Source organism: Haliotis rubra, unplaced genomic scaffold (genome assembly GCF_003918875.1).
Source record: "Haliotis rubra isolate DU_JTF1 unplaced genomic scaffold, ASM391887v1 Scf558, whole genome shotgun sequence".
Taxonomy (NCBI): Eukaryota; Metazoa; Mollusca; class Gastropoda; order Lepetellida; family Haliotidae; genus Haliotis; species Haliotis rubra.
Genome location: NW_025767255.1, coordinates 287,733 through 300,111, shown reverse-complemented (window position 1 = coordinate 300,111; position 12,379 = coordinate 287,733). Strand labels below are relative to the sequence as shown.

Here is a 12,379-nt window from a genome sequence, read left to right as displayed (position 1 = left end):
GGTAACCTTAGTGCAATGTTAAAGAATGGGAGTTAAGGTTAACCTTGGAAAGGTTGCTTCCTGAAAGGAGGCCCTGATAAATAATATAACATGTTATTAAAGTTTCTGGTTACACCAGGTTGAGTTCCATCTTACAGTTCAAAATGGGTTGAAGTCTGGCTAATATCAACTATTGTGGACCACATTACCATGGTAACTGCCTGATTATTTTTTCATATCCCAAACAGCCCCCATTATATTTTAAGATGATCTTTCAGTCATGTAAGTTCAAGGTCACCATAATCTAAGCAGCCAAAGGCCTAATGACATCTGTAACTTCATTGCTGATGATTACCAAACTAGGCATACATGATCATGGTTTCTAGCTAGAGGGACTGGCATTAGACCATGGTCTCCAGAATGGATTGAGGCTTTTATTCTAAAATTTGCAATATGGAAACTCAAATTTTGATTTTTTAAATGGTTGAAGCAGAATATATTGCTATATAGTCTCTAGCTGAAGGCTGAACTTATTCAAAACGTCACTGTTTACTCTAGTTCCTGAATTAAGGTGAGCTTCTGTACCTCAGGTTTAAAACCTTACCAAAGTACTGATCAGCTTGCTCTTAACCCTCAGGGTACCACCGATTTGTTATAAAAATCAAATATGTCATCGGTTCCCAATTGCGCAGATCGATGCTCATGCTGTTGATCACTGGATTGTCTGGTCCAGGCTCGATTATTTACATACCGCCGCCATATAGCAGGAATATTGCTGAGTGCAGGGTAAAACTAAACTCACTCACTCACTCTCTCCTTTACTCATACTTTTTCGTTCTGTTTAACACCGCACCATGCTATTTGACGGCGGTCTGTAAATACTCGAGTATGAACCACACAATCATAAGCTTGGATCCAGGCAATACAATGGCATGCATCCACACTGTCAGGAAGTCTGAGATCCAATGCCGTTACTGAAAATCATCATGAAAGTTAAAGAATTAACCATTTCTTAAACTGATAACAAAAGAAATCACCGCCAGTACCCAGAAAAATCAAACATCGTGTCAATAAGCATGACTAACTCAATGATGTCGATCTGTGACCAGCTGCAGCGGAAATGCCACAGTTTCCGATACTATATATAGACACACGTATTTTCCATGTATCTAAACATAACTCCGGCAGTACACGTCACTCGAAACTTCAATGCCTGAAGATGCGTTGCTGCTCTTCAAACTCTGAGTCTGCACTGAAAATCATTGTGATTCTTGTGGACGTGATGTCAACAACTTTGGTAAGTATGATTTGAAAAGTACCGAAACGGTCAGACAAAGATCAATCACTACATATTCAGTTTACAAAGCAGTTTTAACTTGTGTGCAAATGCGTTGTCAAGACCACAATGTTGTGTTCACCCGACAGCGTTATAATAGAGGGCTTGTTAAACGGTGGAGTATTTAAATAGCAATATATTTTAGATAAATAAAATTAAAACGGATATGCATATTTAAATGCATATATAAATACATTCATGCGATTGTAATGAGAGAATAATGTTACTATCAGCAGTAAAGTCACTTCTCAGTGTTGTATTATATGTACCAACAAACATAAGTAGTGTACTTATCCAAATGTAGGTGTATTAGTTTCAAATTGTACGTTGAGATTGCAAGACACAATGTTATTTCACATGACAGATGGGGTGACGTTTGTCTGAAGATCTGTTACTTTGTGGAAGATCAAAGCCATGTGAAGATTAAATTTAAAAAATCTAAAACAGAAATATATTCATCCATCTTAGGGACCGTTCATACTTTATGGCTGGGGGGTGGGGGGAGGAGGAGAGATAAATCATCTCCCCCATCCCCCCTAGGGTCCCTTACACAGGATCCAGATATCATTTTATCCAAATCATCAAATCAGCTGGTAGACTTTCCTACTACTGGAATATATATAGCTGACAAAATTGTATTGAGAAATACGGAGATACTGATTTCATATTTATACCCTTTTATGTAGGATATATTGTCTTCTTATTAATATAGTGGTCCGATGGCCATTTTAGTGAATAAATTCGCCTGTCTGTCAAATGAACCAAGTGGGCTGATTTCATTGTCCCTATTTTCTCGAAATGACAGTGTATTTCTCGAAAATAGCACTCATATCATGAGTCATAAATTCTCATACCACTTTCAAATGTTCGCTTATCATTATCCCCCCGGCATGTAATGCGGGGGGATATAGTCGACGCCTCGTCCGCCTGTTCGTCCGCCCGTAATCATTTTGTTTCCGCCCGCACTCAGCAATAATCATTTCTGATTCCGGAGCATAAGTCAAAAACCGTTCAATATTTTTCTACAAAACTTGGTAGATATATCAAACAGAACCCAAAGTGGTGCCTTTTGCTATTTACAGAGTTTAGGCATTTTTATCCCCCGCAACGCGTTTTGCGGGGGGTATTAAAATGGAGTCCGTGCGTCCGTCCGTGTGTCCGTCCGTCCGTGCACATCTTTTCCGGAGCATAATTCTAAAACCGTTCAATGTTTCTTCACCAAACTTGGCACATAGATAGATCTGGTGGTGAACTGGTGCCTTTTGGTAGTTTTGGATTTCTGAATAAAATATCTTTGGCGTTTCGATGGCAACAAGTTTGACTTACCTCGTAGACATATTCATGAAGAGTAATTTGCCATTGCGGGGGATATTGATGACTTTGTCTTCTTGTTATTTTTCTTTGTTTCCATGGAAACGATTTGAACTTAGTCTCAAAAGGAGGGGTGACCTTCGTTTCCGGAACACAACTGGAAACCATTCAATATCTTTCTTCAAGACTTGGTAGATATATCAAACAGAACCTAAAGTGGTGCCTTTTGCTACTGAAAGATTTTTGTGATTTCTTATTTTCTCGGTTTCCATGGAAACAATTCGGACTTAGTCTCGATCAGGAGGGGTGGGTTTCGTTTCCGGAGCACAACTCGAAAACTTCTTAATATCTTTCAGCAAAACCTTGCAGATATGTTAGACAGATCCCAAAAGTGGTGCCTTTTGCTATTTGCAGATTTTTGTCATTTATATTTTTCTCGGTTTCCATGGAAACGATTCGGATTTAGTCTCAAAAGGGAGGGGTAGGTTTTGTTTCCGGAGCACAACTCAAAAACTTCTTAATATCTTTCAGTAAAACTTAGCTGATATGTGAGGCAGATCTTGAAGTGGTGCCTTTTGCTATTTGCAGATTTTTGTCATTTATTTTTTTCATGATTTCCATGGAAACGATGTGCACTTAGTCTAAAATCAAGCTGGACTTTAAGTAACTGTCAGATGATTTGTTCTTTCAAATATGTGGGGACCGGGGAATATGTCATCTTCTGATGACTCTTGTTACAGATTTTTGTCATTTTTATTTTTCTCGGTTTCCATGAAAACGATTTGGACTAAGTCTTAAAGGGAGTGGTGGGCTTCGTTTCTGGAGCACAACGCGAAATATTCTTAATATATTTCAGCAAAACTTGGCAGATATGTTAGGCAGATCCCAAAGTGGTGCCTTTTCGCTTTTTACAGAGTTTTGACATTTATATTTTCCCCGGTTTCCATGGAAACGATTCGGACTTAGTCTCAAAAGGAGGGGTGGGCTTCGTTTCCGGAGCACAACTCGAAAACCGTTCAGTATCTTTCAACAGAACTTGGCAGATATATGAGACAAATCTTGAAGTGGTGCCTTTTGGTACTTACAGATTTTAGTGTTTCTTATTTTCTCGGTTTCCATGGAACAATTTTCTCGGTTTCCATAGGAAACTCGAAACTTCCTTATGTTTCTTGTCAGCATATGTTAGGCAGACAAAAAGCCTTTTGCCATTTTGCAGATCTTTTTGACATTTATATTTTCCTCGGTTTCCATTGAAACGATTCGACTTATCTCAAAGGAGAGGGTGGGCTTCGTTTCGGAGCACAACTCGAAAACCGTGCCATTTCAACAGAACTTCGCAGATATATGAGGCAGATCTTGAAGTGGATTTTTTGCTATTATTTTTTTGTCATTTTATTTTTCCCGGTTTCCATGGAAACGTTTTGTACTGAAAGGGAGTGGTGAGCTTCGGGAGCATTAGTCAAAACCATTCAATATTTATCTGCAGAAATTGTCAGATATATCAAACAGAATCTAATGTGGTGCCATTTGCTCAGATTTTTATCTTATTTTATCGGTTTCCATGGAAACGATTCGAACTGAAAAGAGGGTGGGCTTTGCTTCGGAGCACAACTCGAAAACCGTTCAGTATCTTTCAACAGCCTTGACAGATATATGAGACAGATCTGATTGCCTTTGCTCAATACTGATTTTTGTCAATGGTTTCCATTTCCATAGAAACGATTCGGACTTAATCTAAAAAAGATCAAGCTTGACTTTAAGTAACTGTCAGATGATTTGTTCTTTCAAATATGTGGGGGCCGGGGGGATATGTCATCTTCTGATGGCTCTTGTTTATATTTGAGATTACAGTTACAACTTCCGTCATGGTAACGCCAAAGTGACTTCCCTTCGGTGGAGTAGCAAAGTGGTTAAAGCGTTCGCTCATCACGCCGAAACCCGGGTTCGATTCCCCACATGGGCACAATGTGTGAAGCCCATTTCTGGTGTCCCCGCCGTCATATTGCTGGAATATAGGTGAAAGTGGCGTAAAACCCAACTCACTCACTCACTCACTCGTCGCTTATGCACAGCACAGACTGCTCGGGATCTGTTGTTGAGATCGGGTCATGTCGCGAGCAGTAAATTTGCTGAAGGTTCAGAACTTTAATCTATTTCGGAACATTGATATTTTATCGATTTAGTTTGACTCCGCTTTGAACACTATTTCGGTTAGATCACGATATAAGTCAAAAACTCTTTGATATAACGCAGATTTTAAATTTATACCGCTCTGTTGGAACTGCTAAACCATCCTACGGAAACATCATAAGTTTTAATGACCATACCAGTTAATGTAAATACACGCTGATCCTGATGCGACTAAGCGGGGCAACTCTGTAGAAAGAAATTAAATTTGCATCTCAAGAGAGGAGCGTTATGGTATTGTAGTGAGGAATCCATAGTTCGACCCTCTGACTGCATTCATGGTCAGATTGGGACATAATGTCTGGCCGGAGAGTGCAGAAGGATGGTGGTACAATCTTAAGACTGCCCCCGTGGTCGCGGATAGCTTTACTTATATTGGATTGGTGTACAAACACATGCTGTTGCGTCTGGCATGGTATCGCCAGGCATGTGTCTGGACGTATATTATCTTAAAATGACCTCCCGATATCTTTTTTTCTTTTCAGGGACAGAATTCGCCACCATGCCCTCCAGACCAGTATTATAACATTAATGCACAAGACCACAGTTCTTGTAAACCGTGTACCCATTGCCCTCCCGGGTCAGAGGTAACCTCTCCGTGCACGAACCAATCGGATACGGTTTGCAAGTCATGTGACTATGGAACATATTCAAGCGGGGGATTCAAGTGCCAGAAGTGCTCTCGTTGCCGACCTGGAACCTTTGTGTCGCGCCACTGTACTTTGACCTCTGACACGCAGTGCGAACCGTGTGCAAAATACATGTATTCATCTGATTGGTCGGCTGGATTCTGCATACCGTGCAGTAGATGTGGGAAGGCGGTGACGGTAGAGAGAAACTGTAGCAACACCCATGACTACAAGTGTGGAGATTGTATCGAAGGTAACGTATTTAAACGCGTGCATGTAATTAATTGCCCATGGCCGTGGGTTCTAGTCCCAGTTTGGCCCTATGATGATTTAAGGTTTGTCAGAACCGTACCCCTGCTTGCTGGTTTCAGGGGCGGTGGTGTAGCCTAGTGGTTAAAGCGTTTGCTCGTCACGCCAAAGGCCTGGGTTCGATTCCCCATATGGGTTCAATGTGTGAAGCCCATTTCTTGTGTTCCCCGCCGTGATATTGCTGGAATATTGCTAAAAGCGGCGTAAAATGCAACTCACTCACTCACTTGCTGGTTTCACCAGGCAATCGATGTCTGTTGAACAGTCCCCCCACATCAAGTTAACTCCCCCTGATATAACAGATCATATAACTGTCAATGTGGTGTTACACCAGACACAGTCACACAAGCTATCGTCTCTCTTTGCCAGGTAATCCGTCAAGATCCGGGTTAGGGTTAGAATTGATCTTCAGCTATCCATGCTTGTCGTAAGGGCGACTAACGGGATCAGGTGGTCAGGCTCGCTGACTTGGTTGACACGTCATTGTATCACAGTTGTGTAGATTGATGCTCATTCTGTCGGTCACTGGATTGTCTGGTCTAGTTTAGGTTGTTCACAAACCGCCTCACTAATATTGCTGAATGCGGTGTAAAACAACAACCGAAGCTTAGCCTGGTTTGTTTCCACTGTGTGACGTCAGTGCTATTTCTCCTGGGCAAGGTGTTCGTTGGCGTCACCTTTTTGAGGACGGTGTAAATATAAACATTCTGTCGTTATTTATTACAAACATACAAACTAGTAGATGTTTTAATGCTTAAAACAATATATAAATGAAGTTGTGAGGAGGTTATTCTCAAACGTGGGCACAGAACGCCCTTTGAGACACCATAGGGGCATGTCTTGCTTAGACACAGAGTTAGAAAGACACACAGGTGTAGACACCCTACCCTATTACTATATGAAAGGTGGCAATAGGGTAGGATCTATTAACCTATATGTCTTTCTAACGCTGTATCTAAGCGAGACACGCACCTATGTGAGACACCACGATTGCGTCCCTTAAACCCACCCACTCTGTACCCACTTGCAGGGTACTACCGCCACCCGAATCTGCCGAGCACGTGCATCAAGTGCTCCTACTGCTACCCCGACCACCCGGGGGTCACTGTGATGGTGGACGAGTGTCTCACCAAGAGCAAGGACCCGGAGATGATGTGTATGCCAGTCTTAGGAGGACCTCTGCCCAAGAGGACATCTTCGGGTGAGTATGTATTTAGATGTTGTATACACAGTCCCGTCTTCTCAAGGAAGAGACACGTCATTATTGACCAATCTTAACCGAATCGATGGATCCGGTGAGCGAGTGCGCCTGTGGGTCTGTGATAGGAAAGACTGCCCATAGGTTTGACCTTTGAAAATAACAAATTGGCCCCAGTGATAATAGATCACCAAAATACTCGTTGTTATTTGAATAATCGTGTAAATAGTGAAGTGACCTCATCCTCCAACAATCAAGCACATCACACACACGCACTCACGATAGCACGCACGCACGCGCACCACATTCACACACACACACAGACACAAAACCAAACAAAAAACAAACACGCACACACGCACGCGCACATTCACACTGACGTTGAAATAAAATTTAATTGTTGTGTTATATCCAAAAGGAAAATGGTGTAATCGACCCCATTATCAAGTGTTTTTGAAAAGCGGGCGATCAATAATATTTGTTAAATGAATGGGGGCGGTGGGGTAGCCTAGTGGTCAAAGCGTTCGCTCGTCACGCCGAAGGCCCGGGTTCGATTCCCCACATGGGTACAATTTGTGAAGCCCATTTCTGGTGTCCCCCCGCCGTGATATTGCTGGAATATTGCTAAAAACTACGTAAAACCATACTCAGTCAGTCAGTCAGTCAGTCAGTTAGTTAAATGAATGACACATTTCTTCCTTCTCAGGTTCTTCAGGATCTACGACCCCTACAGGATCTACGACCCCTACAGGATCATCCTCCACACATTCAACCAGCACCCCAAGTCCCTCACCCCAAGGCTGGGAGGACCCACTGACGTTATGCATAATAACAGGAACCTTTGTCCTCCTCGTCATAATCATCTCAACCATTGTCTTTATTATATACTGTAAGCATGGAAAGGACAATAGAATGACCATAGTTACATTATTATACTGCAAGTGCACCAAGAAGAGAAGACAAAACAGAACAACAAAGATGGCCTCGGGGTTGTCACTGTTAAAAGGCAAAGAATCGGAACAATCTGCTAGCATGATGGCAGAAGTTGGTCTACTTCACTGACTCGAGTTCCTTGTCCTAAGAAAGAGATGGAGATTAGTCGGAACATTTTGCTGACGTTACAAGACAAAAATGGCACCTTCTGCTGGTGAGACATGATGGCCGGTCCTCTGCATTGACTGGGGTGACACCATTCGTAACCACTCGCCCCCTTCCGTAACCTCCCGGGAATAACACGAGATGGTCACGAATGGGGTGACACATCTCGGAAAAAGAGATGGCGATTCAGGGCGTGGAATATGATGTAGGCGGGAGTCTCGTGACAAGACATGGTCAAGGGTCAGTGGACCAAGTGTTTGAAGGTGATGTTCCTTCTTGCCATTCTACACTGGGTCACTCCGCTCCTGGGACAGGTTCAGTTTATCTCCTTTTATGAACCGGAATCTCTAAGTTTGTGCAATATCACTGAGAAGGGACAAATCCAAAGCGGTTGATGATCTTCTCACTGGCTTACTGGATATTCTCTGCTTCATCGCTTACAATAGAGGGAGGTAACAAGAACAGCCTTGATGACCACCCACACTGACTCCAGGTTAAATGAAACAGTTTTTCGATGTTTGAAAGAGGGGTAAATTGCATCAATAACAATTAACGGTAGTTTATTTACACTTCAAATATCAAACTCAATGATAAAAAGACAAAAAGGCTTTCTCGCGTGAGTGAGAATCTCTGAGCTGATATTCTACCCAAGTTTAATATGTTAAATGTGTTCCACCATACGTTGTGTTTCTGAACAAAAAAATACACCAGCCATATCTGAACAGTAAAGACCAGGGGGATCTGTTTATCACCGTTGACGTCGTCATGTACGGGTGGAGCACACCTAACGTTCAACTGACGTTTTAAACTTGTTTTGGTTCATTTAAGATCAAAAACAATTTTCCAGTATATTTTCTTAAATATTTTATTTTTTACTTCGGTATTTATTTACCGACTAATGACATGCATTCTGTTGTAATGTAACAAAATATATAAGAACCCTTTCTGTCAATAAAAAAAAGTTTTAAAGTTTATTTCTTTATATATATTTTTTTTCATATCCGAGATTCCAACTTGATGCATTCGCCATATCTTCGTGTGTGCGTGTGCGTGCGTGCGTGCGTGTGTGTGTGTGTGTGCTGAGATACTAAGCAGTTGAACATGGATACCCCTGTAAGATACAGTATTCCTAGACGAGCAATCCTGTATTCCCTCCATGCCGAGCGAACCGCCTCCGTGGTGTAGTGGTTAGAGTGTCTGCCCGGAGAGCGGAAGGTCGCGGGTTCGATCCACGGCCGCGTCATACCAAAAGACGTTAAAATATGGTACTTGTTGGTCCCTGCCTGGCGCTCGGCATTAATGGGTACAACAAGGACTGGTCGGCTTGGGGTCAGTATAATGTGTCTGAGTGGGGCATTCATGCTTCACTGCGGCATGGTATCTCAGTGAGCTAGCACTATCAAACCAGCTTAAGTCTGGCTAGTACAAACAGCCACACATATACACGCATGCACGTCGTCATATGGGAGAAATATTGTCAAGTACGACGTTAAACCCCATTTCACCTCACCTTACCTCACCATGCCGAGCGCCAGGCAGGTAAACAATAACTACCATCTTTTAGCGTCTTATGGTAACAAACCATGGGGATCGAACAACGACCTTACGCTCCACGACACCACTGCGACAGTAAGGCAGATAAAGTGTGGTGCTAAAGGGTGAGTTTATAGCTATTGCTGTATATAATCGACCTACAAAATACTGGATACGTGTATAACTTGAACAATATAACTGAGATAAAATTACATGGGCGTAGCAGATATGAAATATATTTATGCCACACTGAATGAAACATAGACCATTCACAATTGTAATTCGATTCTACATATGCGGAAACAATGGGTGTTAGGGTCGTCAGATATTAAGTACATGAATCAAGTTGATATGCAGCCGGATACATAACACGCTATCTCACAAAACCCGGAAGCAATATATCATTCAAGTGACATATCTGCTGTTGCTTTTCCTGAGCCGAAGTCTAAAGTAACTTCACGTAAACGCCGGTTGCGGCGAGACGTGGGATGGTGTGACCGTGACTCCTGAGAGTTTCACACGGCTTCGGTCTTTCCTAACACTGAACCATATGTGACGGATGTAGTGTCTCATTGGACATGTAACCAGTGTTTGACTTAACCCTGGAAGGCTGCAGGCCCTGAGGACCCAGAACAATAAAAGGTTGTGTGTCCTGATCAGAATGTGTAGGCCTATATTTTAATATGGAAATAATACTCTTAGTTATTGGGGGTGAAAAAAATGTCGGCCACAAGGACATGAAGAAAACAAAAGCTGTGGGTCCGAGCGGTTTTCAGTCGGTTTCGGGACTAAGGACCGACGTTAATTTCGAACGCTGCATGTAACTTTGTTTTTCATTATTACTCTCATCCTTCTGACGTCTCGCAGCCAGCTGGCAATGACATTGCATGCTTATTCGGACATTAACTCATCGCATGAACCATGAAACCCCATTAGATCTGATCGTCTACTCTCCAGAAGATATGATCATGTCATTTCCATCTGCCAGTACCACATACGGGTCAAACGATGATGTCTTGATGATGCCCACTTTCCCCTACATTTGTTGGCACAGTATATTTCCATCGACTCCATTTATGTTCATGCAGTCACAAAGAATTGAAATATATTTCTCACAAACCTCGCCAGGAACATTCTTTTCCATTCAAGAGAGGCTGTGTTTCAAATAACGTAAATAATGCAGTTGAACCAGTTGATAACATAAACTAAGATCCGTACGATTACCTGAGCCTTACCAGTTGATCTATCTGGACGTCAAGCATCGGTTGTCCAGGTCCGGGTTTCCCACAGGGAGAACAACATCAGTTGTTGGGGGCCTGTCCTGACCCTGGTTTCCCTCAATGAGACCAGCATCAGATGCCGGGGACCTGACCTGACCCAGGATTTCCACAGGGAGACCAGCATCAGTTGCTGGTGGCCCGGGTTTCCCACAGGGAGACCAGCATCAGTTGCTAGGGGCCTGTCCTGTCCCGGGTTTCCCACAGGGAGACCAGCATCAGTTGCTAGGGGCCTGTCCGGACCCGGGTTTCCCACAGGGAGACCAGCATCAGTTGCTGGGACCTGTCCTGTCCCGGGTTTCCCACAGGGAGACCAGCATCAGTTGCTGGGGGCCTGTCCTGACCCGGGTTTCCCACAGGGAGACCAGCATCAGTTGCCAGGGACCTGTCCTGTCCCGGGTTTCCCACAGGGAGACCAGCATCAGTTGCTGGTGGCCCGGGTTTAGCATGATTTAAATTACATTTGTGACGTCAATTCCACCAGCATCAGTTGCTCCATTACTTTTCAGGAATGGAGCGATGTGTACCAGTTTCAAAAACCCCTTCATTTTGTCACTTTGACATTTAATTTTGATAACAGAAATATTCCCAATACTTTGAATGTATTTAAAGAATATCCAGCTCTCCATTCAAAATAGTAATGCTTCTGGCCTCCAGGCCTCGGCTCCATTATTTTAAGGAATGGAGAGTTACTCGGACATTACCCTCTACATCACATCACTGAATCGGAAATATGCAAGCACGCACAAATTTGTAATGACCGTTAATGTTTATTCATGTTTAAAAAATGCTGAACAGTAAACGAGAACGCTACGCTAAACTATGAACGTTGAAAATACCGACGTTCGCCATGTGGTTTTTACCAAAAGACATGATGACTCCCAACAATAAGATTACAAATCTTTATATTGGCATAACAACGGTGGGAATCACTGTTTATGGCTATGTGCTGAATATCGCCGGAATCCCTATTTGATATAAGAGCCGTGTTTCTCAGCCTTCATCACGGTTCTCAGCACCTTACCATGCTTGTGATATTTTTGTCAGATTAAGATGACTCATATGGACATCTGTAATACAGTTGAAACGTGGTTATTACATCAATCAATCAATCTGTTGTTGTCACATCTCTGTGAAATATGTTAGAATTGAGTGACATCGGCCACATTATATATACTTACTCGTTGAGTCCGAGCTTGATCTTTTTCAGGCCGCAGGTTTTATATGATTATTCATGTCCATACACGTCTACCACCTACATCATAATCTTTTAATATAATCACTAACTTGACTGATTTTCATTAATCCGAACAGAAGCTTCACTCGGTTCAAATCCGCAATCCGAATTCACACCGCGGACGAGCGCGAGAGCACACGCACGTTGTACAAGGCAGGTTGTCGTGGATGCTGTTGTGGAAGTTGTATGGCATGCAGTTTATACAGCTGCTTACTACCCGGTATATTGTTGGTCCGTAACTGCCGTGAAAATAATTAATATACCTGTCCCAGCGACGGCAAGCAG

General features: G+C 42.7%; 1 protein-coding gene across 1 annotated transcript; it reads left to right on the top strand.

The window, feature by feature from the left end:
- Positions 1 to 1,153: 1,153 nt before the first annotated feature.
- Positions 1,154 to 9,019, top strand: LOC124253903 (tumor necrosis factor receptor superfamily member 11A-like). Its single transcript, XM_046687754.1, has 4 exons — positions 1,154 to 1,276; positions 5,299 to 5,695; positions 6,782 to 6,952; positions 7,656 to 9,019. Exons 1-4 carry the CDS (start codon positions 1,199 to 1,201, stop codon positions 8,009 to 8,011), a joined length of 1,002 nt encoding a protein of 333 aa, XP_046543710.1. The 5' UTR covers positions 1,154 to 1,198; the 3' UTR covers positions 8,012 to 9,019.
- The last annotated feature ends 3,360 nt before the right edge of the window (positions 9,020 to 12,379 follow it).